Raw genomic sequence first — 12239 nt, forward strand, 5'->3', positions numbered from 1 at the left:
AGTCACAGCAGAGTTTAAGCCCTTTTGCCCTTTCTTCCCCCCCATAAATTTACTTTATCAGTTTGATTGTAGAATTCTTCAAGTACATCCGTTAAGGCCTTAATCTTGCGTCCAAGTGACTTTGCTTTGTTTTCGTAAAAGAGCATACAGAATGAATGGTGAGTTCCAGTGAATGAAAGACAGGTACATGATGAGTAGTCTCGCCCACTAGAAGATATCTGTGAAAAGCATTAGCTGATGTGAGCTTTCAAAGGGCAGTTAGAGACAATGAAAATGTTTGTAATACCAAGCTAAGAGTAGCCTTCTGAATGGTGGAGACAATACATAAAGTTATCTTGCAATTTAAAATTGTTTGATTTCTGTCATTATGAACAATAAAAAATACATTTTCATAGTATCAACATGTATGGGTATGTTTACCATCATTAGTTTATTGACTGTTTGACCAGAATGCTTAAAATGTTTTTGTGAGAACAGCTGTTCTATACAGAGTGTAAACAGATGTACACACACGTGTGTGTGTGTGTGTGTGTGTGTGTGTGTGTGTGTGTGTGTGTGTGTGTGTGAGAGAGAGAGAGAGAGAGAGAGAGAGAGAGAGAGAGAGAGAGAGAGAGAGATATCTACATACGAGGTAGTCAACTGGATTGTCTGGAACTGATCGGTCTGCTTCATTCCAGCTTTCAGAATTACAGCATCCATACAAAAAGACGTTCTTGCGACGTGAGTGACCATGGTAGTCACAGAACAAGTATGGGGGCTTCTTTAAAACTTTCGTGCAGTATTCCAGTAGACCCTGAAAATTGAGCACAAAAATGCATATCATATACTCTGATGGTACACAACTGCTATAACATTTCAACCAAAGTAGTACTACAAGTTGGAAGTGCTTATATGAATAAAAAATGTGCAATTTTAATGATTTTAATTTATATTTAGGATGCTTATTTGTGGATTTATAAATGCTTTTAAAAAGAATCGATTCCATGACACTATAAAGAGGCCAGAACTGATGACTCACAAATGACAATTCCTTCACATGTCAAAATTTGTGGTAAAAGCTTCCAATTTGTTTGCATTTTATTTTTTTTCCTTTTTTTTTACTGTCTCTATTTCAGTGAAATTCATTAATAATCCTTTTTTATACTTACTTCTGTGAACAGGAAACTAACTACTGCTATTGAGCCCAATCACTGTGATCAATATGCCACTTTCTACAAGTCATGTAATTCTTTGTATGACTGGACTGCATCTGGCATGCCACTTAATATGCAATGTTGGAAATAATCTTATGGGAGATGTCTTACTTAAATGCTGTCAAGAGGTATTTACTTGAGTAATGAGTTGTGTTACTGGACATATTTGGATACTTAAGGCAAGATACTAACTCTTGGCATTAGGTACTAGCATATGGTCACGTTACCCATACTGCACTTTTTCTCTCCAGACAGCTTTTCCACAGCAAAATAATGATGTTAAGCCAACAGTCAACTTCCCACCCAGCCTTTACTGTCTTTGATAATCTGCCTTTCTCTGGCCATCCAGATGCCTACAACTTTACTACCGTATGGCACGTGCACATAACATGTAGTCAGAACCATTACAGCTTCTACATCTGCCCAGATATAGACTGTGGTAGACATATAAATGAGGAGAGGTCCTCAGCGATAGGACTGACTCTTTGAAAACATCTATACGGTATTATGGGTTAAGGTCCCAGGTGTCATACTGCACCCATTCACCATGGTGGGCCCTCCTTTGCGAGTAATAGACAAAAAATTTTGGAATTTCATGTGCTTCTCTACAGTTTTAAAAAAGAAATGTTATTCAGATCGGATGCATAGCACAGTAGTTACAGTAAAAGCCTCATCCGCAGAGGTAACTTTGATCACTATTTTTATTCAAATAATTGATATAAATGTATTTTTTATTCATATTCTTTTGTCCAATCACTTTAATTACCAAATTAATTTTTTTCATTGCTCCCATCTTTTCTTGCCACCATTTCTTCTCAGTTGGAATCTTTGTGCATATAGAATTTAATTACTTTTCTTTATCTATCATAATAGTTAAACATTTGAAAGTGCTGGTCTATCAGTTAAAAAAACAAAAGCAAAAATAATCTCTTTATAGTGATTGTGCAATGCTGTCAGTATTGTAATTTTCATCACAAGATGTACATTTTCTTGGATGTTTATCATACCAACATTTGCAACATAAATTCTTACTGTGCTATTGACAAAACAACACACGTGAAGTTTTAAACAAAGAATGGATTATAAGTGAAACAAAATTCTAACAAAATGAGGAATAGAAGTAACGAATGTGATAACGTGAGTCAAAATACAGGATGATGAAATGGAAGAAATTAAATCCATGTTAATATGTGGGAATAATTATAATAACATTTGCAAAGATTCTAAGTGAAAAAAGAATAATAATAAGAAAAGGTAATACCAATTGAAAAAGTTAATATGGTGATTAAAATGATGCGACATCGAAATATAAATAAGAAAATACATCTAAACCGATTAACTGAATAAAAATAATGATCGAGTCATTTTGCTAAAGATTTAAAAATAAAAAAAAACTTAAGGGCACCTGATGAGATTCGAATCCATACCTTCCTGTATACGAGATCTGTACTGTAACAGTAACACTAAGCAACCATCTGTATAATATTTCTTTTTTAAAACTGTAGAGCATCACGCAGAACTCCAAAATTTTTTTTCCATAGATTACTTGAAAATGAGAGCCTATCAGACTGCATGGCTGCAGGGTGTGATACCTGGGACCTTAAACTACAGTAATGGATAGATGGTTTGAAAAAGTTGATTCCACCACTGGGGTTCGCTCCTTTTAAGTGACCGCATACTGACATGCTGTGTTAGTAATGTTTTTGTGTTACCCCTACATATTTCAAAGCGCACAGTGTGACTACGCTGTAACATTGTTTGTGTATCTAAAACCCTTAATTTAAAGGAATGTGTGCACTTCAGATAGTTTTGTCCACTCACTAGTGAACACTCAGGCAGCACAAAAATAGATTGTTAATGAATTCCATTGAAAGAGAAGCAGTAAAAAAGCTTAACATCCAATCATCAATGATGTAATTAGAGGTTGGGCCAAAGTCCAGGGAAGGAAATTGGCCATGCCCTTTCAGAGGAACCACTCTGGCATTTTGCTTCAGTGATTTAGAAAAACCATGGAAATTGTAAATCTGAATGACCAAAAGGAGTGTTAACAGATGAGTCATGGTTCATCATACAGAGTGATATTCACCAACTATTCATCGTGGCTGCCAGTAACACATTTTAACAATCTTGATGCAGTTCTCACCTAGAATAGCATTATTTTGAGAACATGTATGTCACAATACGTCTTTTCTAGAGGTACAACGAGAGATGCAGTCTATTCAGATGACAGCTTATAATACAATGCACACCTGTGTTCAATAGAGAATACTGATCTGCTATAGGTGAAATACCCTCAGACATGTGCAACACTGTAACAGTCTCAATACAAAAATGGCATATACTGATGGTACTGAGTTTAACAGAACCTCAGTTTAAGAAATCACTTTTGTAAAACATTTACATTATTTATCAACAGAAGAGTAATAGCTGTTGGGAGCCAAATGGGAGAGAAAAAAAAAAAACTTAGTTATTGAGCAATGTAGGAACATGCAAGGCACAATACTAACCATATGACTTTCTTAGAGGATGGCTTGAGGATAGAACATTTATAGAATTTGTAGATTCAGAAATACTTTTTAAAGTGATGAGTGGTACATACTCCTTGAAATTCTGAAGTTGTTATGGACAAAGAGCAGGAGTTGAAAGTTTATATACAACTTGTACAGAAACCAGACTGCAGTTATAAGAAGTGAATGACATGAAGAGAGGCAGCAGTTGACAAGATAGTGGGAGAAGCTGAGTTATTCAAGCTATACACTGAGCAAGTAGTGAGGGAAACTACAGTGAGACTCGGAATGGAACAGTTCAAGGAGATGAAATAAAAACTTTAAAATTCGCTACAGGGGTCTAATTAGGTCGGAAACATCTGAAGATGTAAAAATCTTTAGAACAGATTGGAGAGTGCTTAGAAAATAATTTATAAGATATTCATTACCATCAACAAAAGTAAAAGAAAGGCGATGGCGCAATGTAAAATTAATTCTGGTGATGCTGAAGGAATTAGATTGGGAAATGAGACACTACAAATAGTAAATGTGTTTTGTTCTGTGGTTCCAAAACAATTGACAGTCGCGGAAGTAATGAGAATACACACAAACTGGCAGTAGTGAGAATAGCTGTTCTGAAAATAATAAAAACATTAAATCAAATAAAAATCTAAGTGTTAGGAATTCTTTTCTACAAATATTTGCATGAAGAGTAATCTTATATGGAAGTGAAGTGTGACTGATAAAAGCTACAGAGTAGAAATAAGTATAGCTTTTCAAATGTGTTGCTACAGAATATTGCTTAGTATTTGATGGTTTTATTGGGTAACCAATGAAGAGGAACTGAACTGAATTGGAGAGAAACTGATGTAACTCAGTTAGAAGAAGGGGTGGGTTCACAGACAAATCCTTATTTTCCAGAATGAGATTTTCACTCTGCAGCGCAGTGTGCACTGATATGAAACTTCCTGACATATTGAAACTGTGTGCCAGACTGAGACTCGAACTTGGGACCTTTGCCTTTCGCAGCCAAGTGCTCTACCAACTGAGCTGCCCAAGGCATGACTCATGACCTGTCCTCACAACTTTAATTCCGCCAGAACCTCGTCTCCTACTTTCCAAACTTCACAGTAGCTCTTCTGTGAACCTAGCAGATATGAAACTTCCTGACAGATTAAAACTGTATGCCGGACCAAGACTCGAACTCAGGACTTGTGCTTGAGTAGCTCAGTTGGTAGAGCACTTGCCTGCAAAAGGCATTGGTCCCGAGTTTGAGTCTCGGTCCGGCACACAGTTTTAATCTGTCAGGAAGTTTCAAATCCTTAGTTGTTAAAGAATAATTAATTTGGTAACTGGTGGAAGCAAGGGCAGTAAAAATTGTAGATGGAGACCAAAGCTTAACTGCAGGAAGCATATTAGAGTTGATATAGGTTGCAGTAAGAGATGAGAAGAGCTGCATCCACCTAGTTTAGGGACTGAAGACGATGACAACAACAACAACAACAACAACAACAGCAACAACAACAGATCTGGTTGCCATTTGATGGATGATAATGTTCAACTATGCTAGACTGGTCTGTTGGTCAAGGATAAGAACATCACTTGTCTGGAGCAGGCAAGCTCACACTCTGGACTTGCATCTGATTAAATATGCATGGCACACACTACAACTGCAGCTCTAATGCCACTATCATGAATCGTTGCTGACCAGATTGTGTTTGTCCAGCAGTGGGGGATATGACCACAAGACTTATTATTGGGCGACGTCATAAACAGTATGGGTAGCCAAGATGTATCTTTTACTACTTCACAGGTCCATGTTCAACTGACAATATATTCTGAAAAAACCATCTTTTGACAGAATACATATCCTAAATATCTACGAGTAATGCTCGATTGAACTATGTCATACAAACATCATCTGGAAAACATTTCAGGTTAAGTAAAAACCTCAACACAGTCCAAAAATTGGCAAATAAGTTTTGGGGAACTGATGCCAACACATGGAGAACCAGCAGCATTTCTTTGGTTTTCTCTGCTGTTGAGTATTGTGCAACTGTTTGGATCAGTAACACCATGGAAATCTTGTTGATATCTAACTCAACCAAGCAATGAGATTATGTAAATAAAACAGAAAGAAACTTCCACATGGGAAAAATATATTAAAAACAAAGATTCCAAGACTTACCAAGCGGGAAAGCGCCGGCAGACAGGCACATGAACAAAACACACAAACACACACACAGAATTACAAGCTTTCGCAACTGGCAGTTGCTTCGGCAGGAAAGAGGGAAGGAGAGGGAAAAATGAAAGGATGTGGGTTTTAAGGGAGAGGGTAAGGAGTCATTCCAATCCCGGGAGCGGAAAGACTTCCCTTAGGGGAAAAAAGGACAGGTGTACACTCGCACACACACACACATATCCATCCGCCATGTGTGTGTGTGTGTGTGTGTGTGTGTGTGTGTGTGTGTGTGTGTGTGTGTGTGTGTGCGAGTGTACACCTGTCCTTTTTTTCCCCTAAGGGAAGTCTTTCCGCTCCCGGGATTGGAATGACTCCTTACCCTCTCCCTTAAAACCCACATCCTTTCATTTTTCCCTCTCCTTCCCTCTTTCCTGACGAAGCAACTGCCAGTTGCGAAAGCTTGTAATTCTGTGTGTGTGTTTGTGTGTTTTGTTCATGTGCCTGTCTGCCGGCGCTTTCCCGCTTGGTAAGTCTTGGAATCTTTGTTTTTAATATAAGCAATGAGATTAGTTATAGAAATGATCAGAAAAGCTCTCACTCACTGGCTACCCACTCTGAGCAACACAGCACTGCCCCAGACCAGAAGCCCCACTACTCTAAAATCTCAACTTCAAAAAATGTTCTAATGTGACAGCATTGCATATTAATCCCAATTCTTACCATTGCATATTCATGCCAATTCAGTCCGGCTTACCACCAAACATATGAAATTACGACTGAAATCAAGAAACTCTCCAGTGAGAACAGTAACACAACTACAGAACTTTACTACGAATGGTCGCTGGTAATCACAATGAATACAAGAAGCCAGAAACTGTACTTCATAAAAGCCATGACAATCAAAGTCATGATTTCGACAAGAGTGGGAAGACAGGGTGCCACCTCAACAAAATCTGTACTGTACATAAAATATGCAGAAAATCACTGTTTCAATGGGGACTCACCAAAACTCCTTGTGGAATATATGAAGCCAAATAACAAACCATCTTCCACATAGCCTTCAAGTGCCCAAATACTTGCTCTGAAGAGTTGCTGCAAGAAATTCATGACCTTATACCTGCAGCACTGGACTGAATGAAAACTGTAACCTGTATTTATGATATATTTGTATTCATTATTTTAAATTTCTCTTTACATCCATATTTCACCATGTTTGTATAATTTCTGTTTGTCTATATGTTATATACCTGTTATTCATGAGGCACTGTGTAATACTCACACAAAAATGATAATGCTACTATGTGTAATTGTTATTGATATTCTGTACTCCACCAGCAGAGGGCATTACACGTAGTAAGTGTGGCCACTTTTCAGGCATACTTTGAAGTCACATAAGTATGTCACATATCATTATGTTGCCATGCCAGCTTCTAATGTGCACATGCTTAAAGTTGTTTCATTGACCAAAAAGACTCCCTTTCTTCAGAACTTAAAAGTAGATGCAATTTTCTGGCAATCTTAAAACTTCATAAAGCTGTAGTAAAAAAAAAAAAAAAAATAACCCAGAAAATGGTGAGCACGTAATATAATGAAGCAGAATCAGTATGAACTGAGAGAGAAAGAGATAATGTCATCAAGAGTTTTAAACCAAGCAAAAACACATGTTTGAAAAAGTAAAGTAAATGCATGTAATACGAAGCAACCCTGTTACAGCAATTTTAACACGCTGAAGAATATTCTACATATGTCTATGTTTACTTTCAAACAAAATGGAAACAACTTTAAAACATCTTTGTTACTTTTAGATAGTATTATCAATAAAAAAGATTGCTGCTCATCATAAAGTGGAGATGTTGAGTCGCAGACAGACACAACAAAAAGACTACTAAACATGTAACTAAACATGTAAGCTTTCAGCAAGAAAGCCTTCTTCTGAAATAGACAAAACACACACACACACACACACACACACACACACACACACAAACACAAACACAAACACAAACACACAGAATTTCTAGCTTTCGCAACCGACGGTTGCTTCTTCAGGAAAGAGGGAAGGAGAGGGAAAGACGAAAGGATGTGGGTTTTAAGGGAGAGGGTAAGGAGTCATTCCAATCCCGGGAGCGGAAAGACTTCCCTTAGGGGGAAAAAAGGACAGGTGTACACTCGCGCACACACACACATATCCCATATATGTATGTGCGTGTGTATAAATAAATAGTCTCTGCTGGAAATATCACTTTGCCACGAAGAAAAATAATCCTGATCCCACTCCTAATGATCCAACTCCCCAAGACACTATCCAAATTGAACCCTGCCTGGAACAGTTCCGTCCTCCATCACAGCGGGACCCACCTCCTCTTCCTCAAAATCACCCTCTCCAAACCTTCCAGGAATTTCTCACTTCCAGCCTTGCCTCTCAATCCTTCTTAAAAAACCTTAATCCTACTCTCAACATAACCACAGCCGAAGCCCAGGCTATCCGTGATCTGAAAGCTGACCGATCCATCATCATTCTTCCGGCTGACAAGGGTTCCACGACCGTGGTACTTGATCGTAGGGGGTATGTGGCTGAGGGACTGCATCAGCTTTCTGACAACTCTAGATACAAAGTTTGCCAAGGTAATCCCATTCCTGATGTCCAAGCGGAGCTTCAAGGAATCCTCAGAACCTTAGGCCTCCTACAAAACCTTTCACCTGACTCCATCAAACTCCTAACCCCACCGACACCTCGCACTCCTACCTTCTACCTACTTCCTAAAATTAAGGAACTCAAACATCCCGGCCGCCCCACTGTAGCTGTTTACCAAGCCCCCACAGAACGTATCTCTGCCTACGTAGATCAACACCTTCAACCCATTACATGCAGTCTCCCATCCTTCATCAAAGACACCAACCACTTTCTTGAATGCCTGGAATCCTTACCCAGTCTGTTACCTCCAGAAACCATCCTTGTAACCATTGATGCCACTTCCCTATACACAAATATCCCGCACGTCCAGGGCCTCACTGCGATGGAGCACTTCCTTTCACGCCGATCACCTGCCACCCTACCTAAAACCTCTTTCCTCGTCACCTTAGCCAGCTTCATCCTGACCCACAACTTCTTCACTTTTGAAGGCCAGGCATACCAACAATTAAAGGGAACAGCCATGGGTACCAGGATGGCCCCCTCATATGCCAAGCTATTTATGGGTCGCTTAGAGGAAGCCTTCTTGGTTACCCAAGCCTGCCAACCCAAAGTTTGGTACAGATTTATTGATGACATCTTCATGATCTGGACTCACAGTGAAGAACAACTCCAGAATTTCCTCTCCAACCTCAACTCCTTTGGTTCCATCAGATTCACCTGGTCCTACTCCAAATCCCATGCCACTTTCCTTGACGTTGACCTCCATCTGTCCAATGGCCAGCTTCACACATCCGGGATGGGGGGATGTGGGTTTTGAGGGGGAGGGTGGGGAGTCGTTCCGGTCCTGGGAGCGGTGGGACTTACCTTGGGGGGAGGGCGGATAGGTGTGTACTCGCGCCCACACACACACACACACACACACACACACACACACACACACACACACACGCCCATCCGTACATGCACGAGCACAAGCAGACATTGTGTCTGTGTATGTATGTATGGATGGATATGTGTGTGTGTGTGTGTGTGTGTGTGTGTGTGTGTGTGTGTGTGTGTGTGTGTGTGTGTGTGTGTGTAAGCAGCCGCCGGTTGCGAAAGCTCGAAATTCTGTGTGTGTGTTTTATTTATTGTGCCTATCTACCGGCGCTTTCCCGCTTGGTAAGTCTTGGAATCTTTGTTTTTAATATATTTTTCCCATGTGGAAGTTTCTTTCTATTATATATATATATATATATATATATATATATATATATATATATATATATAACAGCTCGCACGAACACGTTATTCCTAGCTTGGGCAAGAATTCTAGCCGATTCAAGTGGTAGATGCTACAACAAAAGCACTGTGCTCCATGAAAAGGCTAAAAAAAGAAAATTCTGCTTCCTGGTTTCCATTGTGAAGTCAATAAACATAGCTCTACCCTCTCTACTTATGTAACATATATGATGAAAGATACACATTTAGTGGATACGAGAGATAAAACTGGAGAATTTTGACAGCAACAGTTGTTCTCGCATAGCATCAAGGAGCTAATTAGAAAGTAGAGGTAAATTATTGGTTTATCATATTTACCATACAGCACAAAGCATTTCACAACTAGTATAGCAGGAATGTGGATGTAGAAAAATGTGAAGTATCTTACAGATACTGAGGACACTTCTCAAGACTAATGTCACATTACTATAGAATACTACAGACTTACAGAGGACTCTGGAATCAACATGGCAGGAAGATGCTTTGGTGAAGCACTGGAGTAAGTTACAAATGAATGAACTGACAGGGGAAAAACAAAACAAAACAAAAAACTTTGCAACACCAAGGAGGAGTTGTGCAACACAAACGATAATTGAAAGGCGTGTTTCTACACCTGGAAGATGACAGCTACAAAATTTCGCTCCATTTATGTAAGACTGGTGCTAATAGGGCCACAATGAGGATGTGTATCAGGTTGGTTTTAAATACATGCCGTAATGGTTTCGAATGTTAGTTGCCTTTGAGATTGGGAGTGCTGAGTTGATGTTAGTCAAGAATCACTTTAAGGTGACAAAAACTCCGTTATCAACATCTCACCGAGTTTGAACGAGGTCATGTAATAGAGCTACAAGAAGCTGGATGTTCCTTCTGCAGTATTGCCGAAAGACATTGTGCGAATGTACCCACTGTACATGATTGCTGGTAGTGGTGGTCACGAGAATGTACGGTCACAAGAAGACCGGACACCAGATGGTCATGTGGTATTACTGAGAGGGAAGACAGCTGTGTGCAATGTATGGCTCTGGCACATCATACTGCATCTGTAGCAGGCAGCAGTTGGCACAACAATGACACAACAAACTGATGGAAATCATTACTTCCAGGAGGGTGGAAGTCTGTTGTGTTTTCTGATGAAAGCTGGTTCTGCCTCAGAGCCAGTGATGGCTGTGTGTCAGTCAGGATGAGGCCACTGAGGGCTTGGAACCAACCTGTCTGTGTGCTAGAAACACTGGACCTATACGTGGAGTTATGGATTGGGGTGTGATTTTGTATTACACCAGAAGCACTCTCATGGTTATCCCATGTACCCTGAGTGCAAATTTTTACATCAGCCTGGTGATTTGACCTGTTGTGCTGCCATTCAGAACTGCATTCCGGTGGGAGGTTTTCAAGAAGATAACTCTCACCCACATACCGCTGTTGTAACCCAATATTCTCTAAGATGTCAACATATTGCCACGCCTGCTCAATCACCAGATCTGTCTCCAATCAAGCACATGTAGGACATCCTTGGATGACAACTCCATATCATCCATAGACAGCATTAACCATCCCCGTCTTGAATGACCAAGTGCAACAGACATAGAACTCCATCCTTCAACCTGACATCTGGGACCTGTACAACACGATGCATGTACATTTGATTGCTTGCATTAAACATTCTGGTTGTTTCACCAGTTATTAATGTACCAGCATTTACATTTGCAATGGCTTATCTTGTACTTACATTAACCTGTGATCTTGCAATTTAATTACTTACAAATTACCTAGGCAAATGTATTCACAAAATTTTGTTACTCTACATAATTTACCTTTTAGTGTGTTATGTTTTTTTTCCATTGGTGTATTTGCACTGGTTATTATTATCATCTGAGGCTGGTGCATGATTGGTACTTCATTTTTTTCCTCCTGTTGATAAACATCTCTTCTCGCTCCTCCTGTCTTCCTCATTCTCTTTCAGCATACACAATGCTTTGATTTTGATTTGCAAACCCTTTCTTGTTTATTTCCTTCAGGTTTAGGATGAAATGCTAATAGCTCACTTTTATTAGTAGTCTGGGTGTTTTATACTGACTGTTGATGCACTGCTATTGCTGTTGACTCTCTTCTGATTGAGAATTTCTACACAAAACTTTCATAAGTTGTTTAAGGATACCTTCTGAGTATTTTGGAATGAGGGACTCATTACAAAGTTATTGCATTTTGTTTGTTTTCTTGCCCCAATTACCTTTGTATCTATATTGCCATGAAAATAGAAAACAACAGCACATTTGTTTATGGTACATGCTCTGTGTGCTTCGTTTGGATACAAACTTGTTCCACTCACTCACAGTACTTGCTGCTGATAATAGTAATGCCCACTTTACTCTTTGCCCTCAAGCTTGCATTCAGTATTGCTCACTTCTGTCTTGGGTTTGCTTCTTTGACAGTCTGAAGTGTTGCATTGACTTTGGTACAAAGCAGTATAGAGAGGTTTACTGATG

At 39.4% G+C, this 12239-nt stretch overlaps 1 protein-coding gene across 6 annotated transcripts in view; it reads right to left on the reverse strand.

The window, feature by feature from the left end:
- Window positions 1-12239, reverse strand: part of LOC126272348 (cytosolic carboxypeptidase 1-like) — a 499992-nt gene that overhangs the window by 54583 nt on the left and 433170 nt on the right. For all 6 annotated transcript variants that reach the window (XM_049975148.1, XM_049975150.1, XM_049975152.1 and 3 more), the window contains exon 20: window positions 629-793. In XM_049975148.1, coding sequence (XP_049831105.1) covers window positions 629-793 — 165 coding nt within the window. The remainder of the gene's footprint in view (window positions 1-628; window positions 794-12239) is intronic.

Source organism: Schistocerca gregaria, chromosome 5 (assembly GCF_023897955.1).
Source record: "Schistocerca gregaria isolate iqSchGreg1 chromosome 5, iqSchGreg1.2, whole genome shotgun sequence".
Taxonomy (NCBI): Eukaryota; Metazoa; Arthropoda; class Insecta; order Orthoptera; family Acrididae; genus Schistocerca; species Schistocerca gregaria.